General features: G+C 43.4%; 1 protein-coding gene across 1 annotated transcript in view; it reads left to right on the forward strand.

Annotated features, from left to right (window-relative positions):
- The window catches only part of LOC133973261 (dedicator of cytokinesis protein 3-like), a 111137-nt gene that overhangs the window by 69942 nt on the left and 28695 nt on the right, over positions 1-12500 (forward strand). Inside the window, exons 6-10 of the mRNA XM_062411016.1 lie at positions 5596-5744; positions 6195-6279; positions 7106-7147; positions 7342-7496; positions 11614-11695. Of these exons, the coding sequence (XP_062267000.1) occupies positions 5596-5744; positions 6195-6279; positions 7106-7147; positions 7342-7496; positions 11614-11695 (513 nt within the window). The remainder of the gene's footprint in view (positions 1-5595; positions 5745-6194; positions 6280-7105; positions 7148-7341; positions 7497-11613; positions 11696-12500) is intronic.

Genomic DNA, 12500 nt, shown 5'->3' on the forward strand with positions numbered 1-12500 from the left:
TCATTAACGTCCACAGCTTTGTCACTTCCTCATAAATCATATTCTGTGACTTCTGTTTTAAAATCTCCATTTTGAATTAAGACCCAAGTTTAAAGTTTAATGTTTCATCACTCAGAGAATAACTTCACCTTCATCTCTGTGAGGAGGCTCCGGCAGCAGCTCTGGAATCTGTGTCACACGCAGTTGAGTCTGGTTTTATTCACTGTTCAGTCGGGTTCACTGGAAGTTTTCAGTTTTCAGGTGAAAATGATCGTTTGTGAAAGTTTCACCTCTGAGAATGAAACCTGGATTATTGACGTCACTCAGCAGAAACACATTTAAATACTTCACAGTGAAGTTTGACCTCAACAGGCTTTAACACATTCTGCAGCTCTGAATACATGTTTGTGCCAAAACCTTCCCCTGAGATCTCTCACTGAATGAGACCAGAGTGAAAGAGGCTGAAGAAGATTTATTCAGTTTATTGTTCTTCTTCTCATTCACGTCCTCTGACGCTGATCTGAACTTCAGGGTTTCATTCAGTCTCTGTTTCTGCTCAGTGTAAACCTCTGTGTTCTGGTTCCTCCGGGGAGACGGGAGGTGACGGGTTCCAGTAGCAGTCCAGTGGAGGAGATCAGACCCACCTGGTCTTTTTACGGCCTCCGGTGATTTGCTTCAATGTTTTTCGTTTTCATCGACTTGGCAGCCGGCAGTTGGACGGCCGAGAAAACGAAGTAGGACGTTCGCTAACGTTACGGAGGTGTTGGGAGTTACCTCACGTCCTGTTGGGAGGATTCAGAAAGGGAATTCCCCGAAAGTAATCGGATACACAGATCTCATTACTGAATTTGCGGCCCGACTCCTTATTGCCTGAATTAATTTCCAATTCTATAAAAAAAATATTATTGGTGTTTTTGGCCTGTCATACAGATGCTAAATTAAGTGGAGATTGTTAATTTCAATATATCATATACAATAGATATACATTTAGGTATAAGGCAAATTAGCGACATTAGGCATAATGGGGCATAACCTTAATTTAAAAAATGTTGGTATGTAGATTATTATATTGATGCTTTTGCTTGAAATTGATTAACATCACATGTTTTCTGGACAATCATTGTTGTTCCATCATCACGGTATTTCAAATACAGCTTAATACCTCAAAATAACTTTGCTGCACATAACAGTCCCAAGGGGCTAGTATGTATTTTCCCCTCCGACCACTAGATGGCGGCAAAGTGCTTCCAATACCTTCCTCAGTATGTGTAGTATTTGCACCATCAGGCACAATCATTAAGACCGGAATGCGGTTTGAGGTGAATTTGCGATATTTGTCAACAAGGGGTTAAGGCGAATTTATACTACGTTTAGATACGATAAAAGATTCGTTTTCCAAACATCCACTAGAGGGCAGCGAAGATTGAAGAGTTTCGGAACACAATAAACATGGCGACAGTTCTTTTTTGACCTGCCTCTCCCATTTCTAACGCTCATGAAATATGGCCAACGAATGCCTCTTCCATTCACATTGTCCCAGGATTCATATCGAGCTGGTGACACAGCTAATGAGCTGAAGTCGCTCAAAGTAGCTAGCGATGCTACAGTAAGAGCAACACAAATAGTGTTTACTCTGCACAGACGTGACGGAAACTGGGACACATCTCCGATCGTTCATCTGGAACCTGTACAGATGCAAAATATCATTTTTCTGCTTCTACTTTAATTCTTATCCAACGATTAAACCTCGACAGAGACACAAGTAGACGTTTCAACCCCCCCCCCCCCCCCCCCCCCCCCCGAGCTGTGTAAGTTCCCAACAGGCTTTTTAACTCCTCATTTGTCAGGTGTGAAGATGGAGCAGGATGTCGCTAATGGAGCAGAGGTGTTACCATTGTCCCATTGGATATCAGAGCTGTCAGACCGAATCACATCATCTTACATATTAATGACAGCGTCCCCCCCTCTGGAGACCCTCCTCTGGTCCCCGACCCCCCACTTGGTTAACCGCCCATGTAGTTTCCTGCTCCGGTTGAAAACGTGTGGGTGTTTGTTAATCGGGGGGGGGGGGGGGGGGGGGGGCTGCGGCGGACCTCTCTAGTTTGGGGGCTGTCAGGGTGATTAAGATCTTCTACCTTCTAACTCTAGAATAACAAAAGGCCAATGCAGCGATAAAGAGGAGAGTAAAGATGTGACTCAGCTGCAGCCCGACGCTGAGCTGCTCCTCCTCTGCAGCTTCACTCAGACGTTTGGTTTCTGCAGCTGATATCAAGAAACTGCTCATCTCCTCTGAATAGCACCATTATCTGAGATCTGCTCGACTGGTGTTTGTGGTGCTGAGGCGGCGCTGATGTGTTAAACTGTGTTAATGCTTGTGTTTGTGTGCTGGTCCCTGCAGGATGTGAAGGTATGATTACTCACTCCAGCTGGGGAGAGAGGAAGAGGAGGCAGTTAGGGAGGGAGGGAGGTGGGAGGGAAACTAAATCCACGAATAGTGCTCACAAAAGAGAGCTGGGGCCTCCACCTGTGAGACTGAACTTTCCCTGGAACACAGATGGACCGCTCTTCTTTCAGAGCTCCATCTTTCTGTATCTGTGCTGTGGGCGGGGCTATTTCTGGGCGCCAGCTCGAGCTGCAGCGAGCGGCTCCTCCCCCCCCACTGTGTCAGCGGCTGCACCTTCTCCAGGTCCTGCTGATCCAGGGTCAGAGGTCGGAGCTCGTCCTCCCACAGACTGGGACGTCCAGATGTCACAGAAACACCTACAGTCCAGGTTTTAAAGCAGACCTCAGTCCAGTGGAGGACGAGCTTTGACCGGATCAGAACTAAACATTCATACTTCTATTTCATGCAGGGAGAGAAGACGATGAAGGTCGTTTTCAGATATGAACTTTAGTTTTGTGTTTCATATGAAGAACGAAGCAGGCTCCTGTTTTTTGTTTTCTTCCAGTTTCTCGATGTTCTGTCCAGAGTCACTGAGTCAGACGTTATCTGGAATTCAGTGCAGGTCTGAAATCAGCCTCAGATTTGAACCCATATTTAAACAAACTCAGTTAAAACAGATTAAACAATTTTAAATCCTTTTGTCTGAACCACTGAACGAATCTGACTCCTGGATGAACACGACTCATTGAAATCTGAACATTTGATCGTCGTTAAACACTCGTTATGTTTAACTTGGTGAGTTATTGTTGACTCAGGAGATTATCTGGAGTTCAGTGCAGGTGTAAGAGCTGTATAGTGTGTAGATAGTGTGTAGCTGTGTGTCTGCCTCAGGCAAACCTGTCAGAATCTGCTCACGAGTTAATGCTGTGACAGCTCTGAATATGATAAATAAATATGATGTAATATTTATTTTCCTTATCAGCAAACATGTCAGAAAAATTGAAATTCTTCATTAAAGAACAGAGACTCAGTGCTCAGAGGGGGTTAGTCAGAGGATCTGAGACACACAGGATGGGTTGAACAGGTAGAAGAAGGGTTGATGGGTAGTTAGAGGAGTGATGAGGCGTTGTGGATCTGGAGCAGGTGAAGAACACAGGTTTCCTCTCCTGTGCTCGACTGATGGAGAATCACAGACGCTCTGAACTCCAGCTGAGCTCATACTTCACACTTTCCCCCGGAGGCTCCAGAGACTGACAAGAGGCAGCAAGTGTCGGGCAGCTCCCTGGAGTCAATGTGTCAGAGAGCCTCGCTCGCCCTCTCTCTCTGTCTCTCTCTCTCTCTCTCTCTCTGTCTCTCTCTCTCTCTCTCTCTCTCTCTCTCTCTCTCAGAGCGCGGTGTGTGTTTTGTGTGTCTCTGTGGTTCTGGTCTGTATCCCACTCGGGCCCGGTGCTGCTGACTCCTGCTGCTGTGATTGAGGAGCTCCCTCAGGAGCTGGTTATATATGAGCTTTTAGATATTAGCTCAGTGGAAGAAGCAGAATGAACTGTGGAGATGAAGAAAGGAGGACGGGTAGAAGCAGAGAAGCTCTCGAGTGTTTACAGCCTCTGTGTTTCCTTTCAGATAAATCCAGCCGTCGGTTTCTCATCACTAAGATGCACGGCTGCAGGGAATCTCACTTCTCTGTATCATCCTGTAGATCACTGATCATATTGTTGATTAGTTCAATTTCTTTTTAATTTTTTATCATTCGTCCTCATATGAAGATTACAGCCAAACAAAATCTCATGTCTCACAAACTAGTGCAACAGAACATGAACAGTGAAGGAGGATGTACTCTTATACTTATTACTATACTTTACTATATTGTGAATGAGGGTTGAATTTATAATCTATAGAATTGATATTGTGCCTCTAGCTTGTAAAAACTAAAATATATCATAAATATGAGTAAAATAGTTAAATAATGATTGAACAAATAGTACATGACTATTTATAATAGTCTATAATATAGTATAGCTGTATAAAAGGATTATATAATGGTTGAGTATGGTATTAATAATAGTTCAAATATAAATCTGGACCTGGTGAATTTAAATGTGATTCATAAAGAGCCTGTTTGGCCTCGATCTTCATTTGTTTTCAACTTTTAGTGGATGAAATAATAAATGAGTGAGAAAATGAATCCAGTTTGTGTGAAAGTAATGAATTAAGTTAAAGTTGACTTTTCTCCCTCCATTAGGATCTTATGTAAAATCTTTCCCTGCATGGTTAAGTCACATGTTGAAGTACAGTTTGAATGTGGACCCTCACAGAGGTTCTGAGTCCACCGGGTTCTGAGTCCACCGGGTTCTGAGTCCACCGGGTTCTGAGTCCACCGGGCATCTTCTCACAAACAGATGCTGAGCTGCTGTACTTGACTGGTGTTGTTGCTAAGCAACTGCTGGTGTAATGTGGCACTCGCTGGTTTAAAAGTTTTAATATTTTTAAACTTCAGGATTTAAAAACATAAGAATCAGCGACTTGTGACGGGACGAAGCAACAGGAGGTTCTCTGAGGAGCCCAGGGAATAATGTTTTAAATACCATCCTGTAAACACACACACACACACACACACACACACACACATACACACACACACACATACACACACACACGCACACACACAGAGCAGCATGGAGATGAAGCAGTTCATTATATTATGGCAGTTTGATTTAAGGAGAGTTTTATTTTGTAGCAGCCAGTTTTAAACTGACAGTTGGGAAAAATCCTGAACTTCCTATAAAGTAAATCAAACAATCAGGACACATCGTTAAATTCATGTGAGTTTGTTGTAATTAAACAGAAAACTAAAAGGACCTTTATTATAATTAAACTATTGGGACCACGATGAACAGAAGAAACATATCATACTAACAGCCTCGGTGGTCACGGTTTGATTCCCGGTCAATCCTCCAGGGGGAAGTCCTCATGTCCTGCAGAGCCGGGACCTGGACACAGTGAGTGTGTTGATTTGAGCTGTGATCAGTTCACAGTGTTGCTCTTCATCAACACACACTGGCAGAGTGTGCGACTCCCGTGTGAGGCTGAGCAGGGACGACCTGAGGAATCGACCACAGCACAGCCTGTTGGTGGCCGCCCCGCTCCCTGCCAGGGAGTGACAGCACACAGAGGCGGTTTGTGACACGGATTAATGTGACTCTCTCTTTGTGTGTGTGTGTGTGTGTGTGTGTCAGAAACACAAGGTGGATCTGTTCTACAAGGTGCGTCACGTGATGATGGAGCTGATCGACCTGAGGAGGCAGATGCTGTCAGGTCACCTGACACAGGATCAGAGCCGGGACGTCAAACGCCACATCACCGTGCGACTGGACTGGGGCAACGAGTGAGAACACACACACACACACACAGACACACACACACACACACAGACACACACACACACTAGCATGTAGTATTTGTACAAGTGAACTAGTATCAGGCTCGTAAACTACTCAAGGCAGAAATATTGTAAATCTTTAAAATTAGACAAATATACTGAAATTTGTATTCTAGTAGATACTTTGGCCTCAGATTACTCCAAAACTAGACAGTAAAAGTACCTTTACACTATTTGTGAGAGTAGTTACAAAAATACAAGGCTTATAAACTACTTATATGTGAAGGTAGGTTTCAGATTTAGTTTTAATCTTGGTTTTATTTATATGAGACACATGTTTACACTTCATGTGAATATAATCAAATCATATTTCCTTATCACCTCTCTCTCTCTCTGTCTCTCTCTCTCCCTCTCTCTCTCTCTCTCTCCCTCTCTCTCTCCCTCTCTCTCTCTCAGACACATGGGTCTGGACCTGGTGCCGAGGAAAGAGTATGAGATGGTGGACGAGGAGCAGATAAGCGTCTCAGATCTTTATAAAATGGTATGAAATGTTGATGCTAAACATTAGAGCATCACTTTGTCACTGAGCGACAGCGCCCCCTGCAGCCACATGTAGGGATTAGAATGTCTTCCTCTGTCTGGAGCTGATCGTGGCGCCATGAGTTACTTTATTTGTTAGAAACGTAATAATACTTAGATATGCTGATAGTGTTAAAGAATAATCTGTGGGTTAGTTGTCATCTGATTTCTGTGGATGTTTTAATAAAATATTAAATGTAGAAAACTGCAGCTAATCATCAAAGTGAGGAGGATTCGACGTCCCTGAGAAACACTCGATGCTCAGTTTCTTAGATCAGCGTCTTTAAATAACTGAGCTGCACCAGTCCCCTTTGTCCTGTTGCCTAGAGACTGATCCGGAGACAGGACGAGACGAAGGAGGAAGGACAGACTCAGGGTGAAGCAGTGAAGTTCACAGCTGGAAGGATGGAGAGAATCCGCAGAAGAAGAAATAAATATTATACAAACGTTTTGTGGAATAAATCAGCTTTTTCGGCTCTGTCGGATTCTGACTGTTTGGTTTACAGATGTTTTCACACGGGAACAAACACAGACGGAGAAAGTTACTCAGACGAGATGAAGTTATGATTCTGAGCTGATGTGTGTTTTCTGAAACGGAGACAAAGCTTTTCCTGTTTGCTCGTCCCTGTTTTTTACATTTGTCCCAGAAAAAGGTTGAGATGAAGGAAACACAGAGATAAGATCAAATTGAACTTTATCGATCTCTGCAGATTAAAAACACAACGAGAAGATGAGGTGATAAATGAAGACGGTGTTGTAGAATATAATGAACTGTGTCTCTTCCACAGCATCTGTCCAGCAGACACAGTGTCCAGCAGAGCACCACACAGGTACAGTACTGCAGTACATTGTATACAGTACATTAAGTCATCAGGTACTTTAGTTAAGTACTTGGTTCTAAACGTGAGAGAAAAATTCATAAATCCTTTGGTTCTCAAGACATTTTCCCCAAAACTCGTTTTTATGACGACAACCACGCTAATGTGATTGTCATGAGAATAACATGCGTGTCATTGGTGTCCAGGGCGATGGCACACGGCCACGGCACGGTGACCCGGGCAGAGTTCCGGTACCACACCACCTGCTGGTCAACCTGAAGAGCTTCACCTACAACAGCATCGGGGAGGACACGGACATCTTCTTCTCTCTGTACGACCTGAGAGAGGGAAAGACCATCAGGTGGAAAACACACACACAATCACACAATCACACAAAATTTTTGCTCCTTGGATTTGTAAGAGCACCTTGTGGTTTTTGTGTTACTTTATTGAATTCAAACTAGTGATTAGCAGAATTATTCTTACATCACAGACTTTAGTCAGAAACACTGAAAAACCTGACAGTCCAAAACCTCTGGGGCATTGTGATGTCACGTGACGTCACATTGTGATGTCATGTGACAGTGCCCTACATTTACATAATGCAGATCCAAACAGGAGCTGCAGCGATGGACAGTTTGAGGAAAGTGTTGTTTATTAAACTTACTCGTCTAAATTCAGATTTAGACGAGTATTTGGTTGTATATTTTAGACAGGACCCTGATTATCTGTCGAACACACACAGGAATACAAACCTGCTTTATAGCGAATAAGCACTGAACAGTAAAAAACACGCACATGCTGGATCCTCCCTCCCTCCCTCCCTCCCTCCCTCCCTCCCTCCCTCCCTCTCTCTCTCTCTCTCTCTCTCTCTCTCTCCCTCCCTCCCTCTCGCTCTCTCTCCCTCCCTCCTTCCCTCCCTCTCCCTCTCTCTCTCGTACATGACACATTAATTTCATAACGTAGAACAAACTTTGGTAAGTGGCTGCACAGACCTGTATGAATAATACATGACCCCCAACCCCATCCTAATGAACGCCCATCAATTATACATTAGTGGAGCAATCCCAATGCTAACAGGTAAAGGTTAGCTAATGTCAGTGTGTGTGTGTGTGTGTGTGTGTGTGTGTGTGTGTGTGTGTGTGTGTGTGTGTGTGTGTGTGTCTGTGTGCGTGCAGCAGGTCAGTGCCGGGTCAGTGATGTCCTGTGTTGTTTCTTCCTGTTATATAAGCAGTAGGAACATGAGTTCATGAGTTCAGGAAGCTCTCATGTGGAGAGAATGTAAAGATGGTGGAGAGTGAGCCGCCTCATTCATACCTGAGGCCAGTCTCCGGTGATGGGCTCACAAGTCGCTCTGTGCACGTCAGTTCACACCTGGATTATTCTTACTATTATTTGAACGAGTCTCCAGTGTCCACGTGTGTTGGAATCCCATTTCCCAGTTCTATAGTCACACAGACACACAAAGAGCGGAGCTACTCAGACACGGATTATTTCCTCCAGCTAAGGTCTAACTACAGATATGATTCACTGCAATGTATGAATGAATCAACGTCTGTGTGACTGTGACTTTTATTATTATGCAAAAATGTTTTAACCTCATTTATTGTCTGTTTTCATTTAGATTATCTATCATCAAATAATTAATTAAACCCAAACTGATCAGAAACACTTGAAAAAGTTCGGTGAGATAAAAACGACCTGAAATGACACAAACGTCTTTAACAAACATTCATTTAATGTATTTACTTTGATTTTTTTGTTTGGTCCATGTCCCGTCTGCTAACATGGAGGAGGCAGGAGTTAGGAACTATACTGCAGTCAGCCACTAGGGGGCGATAGAAACGCTTTGGCCTCATTTTCGTGCGCTGACGTTAAAATTCCGTGATGATGGAGAGAAAATAATTTGTACCATGAGAACTAAAATTCAGAAAAAAAATCTGCTCTGAGGCAGTTCTGTTCGTGTGTGTGTGTGTGGGGGTGTGTGTGTGTGTATGTGTGTTTGTGTGTGTGTGTGTGTGTGTGGTTGTGCAGATGTGTTGCTCGAACAGCACGAACCCTCAATGGAGTGGAAGTGATGTTGATTGGTTCATATGCATTCTAAAATAGTACATTTGCCTGCCTGTGTGTTTGTGTGTGTGTGTCCACCATGTGTGCACATGCCTGTGTGCATCCATGCATACTTGTGTGTACAGTATATGTCGGAGCGTGTGCATTTGTATTCATGCACACAGCAGAATCAGAGCATGTGTGTTTGAACACGTTTGTATCAAACAGGACATTTTCTGATTGTATCTACGTTGTTTGTGTTTCCTCTTTCAAATCCATGTCGACATATAATAGTAACAGTGGTTTTGTGAGTGTGTGTATGTGTTTGTGTGTGCATGTGTGTTGGTGTGTGTTTGTAGGTGTGTATTATGATGAATGTACATAATTATATTAGTATACTTGTGCCTAATGTACAATTTTGTGTGTGTCTGTTTGAGTGTTTATGTTTGCAGGTGTGTGTTCATGTCTGCGCGTGTCTGTTTGTGTGTTTATGTCTGCATGTGTGTGTGTTTATGTCTGCATGTGTGTGTGTGAGTGTGTGTGAACAGTAGTGATAACATCATTGGGAAACCTCCTCTCTTCCCCCTCGTTGTGTGTGTTTGTTTAGTCTCTGGGGATTTAGGATAAACTGTTTAGTTCAAAGAGTCGGACACAAAGTGCATTGTGGGGGATTTGTCGCTCCTCATCGTGGTTGTAAACATCGGCATCAACCTGCTGCTGTTTATGGGTCATTGTGAGAATGAGCTGAATAATGGAATCTGAATAAAAAGAATCAAATCCAGTGAAAGTGACAAACACACAATGAGTCAGCAGGTTTTTCCTCACGATGACGTTCAGCTGATTAAACAGAATTATTGTTATTGTTTTATTTTTGACTATTCAGTTTGTTTTGTATTTAAATGTCTTTTATATGGTTCGGAACAAACAAAAAATAAATGTATTATTAATATAATTATTCATAGCAGATAAAACAATAACAAATATGATGTTGAACAAACCTGGAGAGAAATCATACATCTGTTATTCATTCATAAACTCATGAACATATATGTTCTGTTTCTGTGTCGTGTATTTGTCTTGTTCCTTCTTGGGATTACAACACAACCCTAACTTACAATCACATACGTGTTCTTCAGATATAAACAAGAAACCCCAAAACAAAGTGACTTCACATATAGAACTGTACACATATAAATATGTTGGGTGGTGACATCACACAAGCACCTGATGACATCATCATTTACGTCACGTTACACATTTTCCAGATAGATTCAGAATCTCAGGAATTACATTTATTTGTCAACACAAGGCTGCGTCAGTCGATTGTGTTTCCAGATGCATCATCCTGATGTCGTGTGTGTGTGTGTGTGTGTGTGTGTGTGTGTGTGTGTGTGTGTGTGTGTGTGCCTGTGCATCACAGAGACGAAACATGAGCAAATGTCATTGGATTAGTGTCAGCACACCCCCCCCCCCCCTCCCTCAGAGTCTCTTCTGAAATGGAGAAATCTCATAATGCATCTGAGGCTCAGCTGCATTAATGTCAAGCTGCAGCTTATTGAATGAAGACAAGTGGTCACGTCTCTCTGGACGAGGACGGGGGATGGACAGGGTGAGACATGCTGCTTCAGAGTGTCCTCACAGCTGGGGGGGGGCAGAGGCATGAGGAGAAATCTGAGAGAATTCTGTCTCCCAGAAATCCCCCCCGAGGAGTCAGCGAGGGCACCAGGGGTGAACTGGAGCTTCTCTACCTCGGAGCCGGGAGGAGGAGGATGAAGAGGATGAAGAGGAGGAGGAGGAGGAGGAGGAGGATGAAGAGGAGGAGGAGGAGGAGCATCACTGACGTCTTCGGCCTTTGAAGCGTTTCTGCAGATTGTTTTTGAAATAACTGACAGAAGGTCGATGCCCTGTTCACATTAATCCAGCAACACAAACTGTTTCCTGTGTGTGAGCCTCTCGTCCACACGTCAACAGAACCTTAACTCACTAATTGTTGTTGTAGACTTTATCTACTGAGTCTTTTTAAGCTCCTCAGATGTTTCCCAGAGGAAGCTGTGTCTCCTGATCAGGAGGAGGTGGACCTCCAGGGTCTGCATGAGCTCGGCCCATTGAAAAGTTAATTTTAACATGTGAACCGTTACATTAAAAAGTGCAGAGATCTGCCTCCAAAGCAGAGGACACTGAGGCTCAGGAGGTGGAGGGGGTTGTCGGTTCGAACCCTGTTTTCCCCCATTCCAAGTGCCAAAGTGTCCTTGGGCAAGATACTGAGCCCCCACTTGTCCTTGAGTGTGAGTGATGTGTGATAAGGAAATTGCTGCAGATAGATGTCCTCTGTGGGGGACACAGAAACACAACCTGGGATATGTAGGACTCTTATAAATGTGTCATCACATGCAGAGTTTAACAGAGTCGCTGTTGTGTTTGTTCTCCAGTGAGAAGTTCATGGTGCGACTGAACAAGAACGGAGGCCCGAAGAATCCAGAGAAGGTGGAGAGGCTGTGTGCGCTTTTCACGGTAACACACACTCACACACACACACACACACACACACACACACACACACACACACACACACACATACACTCACGCACACTCACAGCTGGTTGAAATACATTTAGATTAGATTTCTTTATTTATCCACACAATGGGGAAATTCACTTGTTACAGCAGTAATAGAAAAAACAGAATTAAAGTAACAGTGTCGAAGCACTGTAAAAAAAAAAAAAAAGTACACTTCTAAAACTACACATAATAGGAGTATGAAAACAAACAACCTGCAAAAACAGACACTGTACAAAAAGCAGGTGCTGTGGATAAAGTGGAATGATGTTAAGTGTTATTGTAATGAAAATAGAAAAATATGAAACAGTAGTGACCATGATACAGAAAATAATTAAAATAATTAGAAAGTAAGTGACCATAATATAAATAATACTACAAGATAGCATACTGGAAATATGAATATTGCAATGTAACCATTTTAAGTGACCATGATATAAATATAGATGTTAAGTGTTGAATATTATGATGTGAGAGGTTTAGTGGAGAAAAAGATAATAGACAGGGACTACAACATTATCAGGTGGTGCTGGTGTTGTAGAGCCTGACTGCAGCCGGGATGAAGGACCTGCGGAACCTCTCCTTCTTACACCGTGGGTGTAACAGTCTGCTGCTGAAGGAGCTGCTCAGGGACCCCACAATGTCATGCAGGGGGTGAGAGGTGTTGCCCATGATGGACGCCAGCTTGGCTAACATCCTTCTGTCCCCCACTTCCTCAATGGAGTCCAGAGGACAGCACAGGACAGAGCTTGCTCTTCTT

This window comes from Platichthys flesus, chromosome 2, assembly GCF_949316205.1.
Source record: "Platichthys flesus chromosome 2, fPlaFle2.1, whole genome shotgun sequence".
Taxonomy (NCBI): Eukaryota; Metazoa; Chordata; class Actinopteri; order Pleuronectiformes; family Pleuronectidae; genus Platichthys; species Platichthys flesus.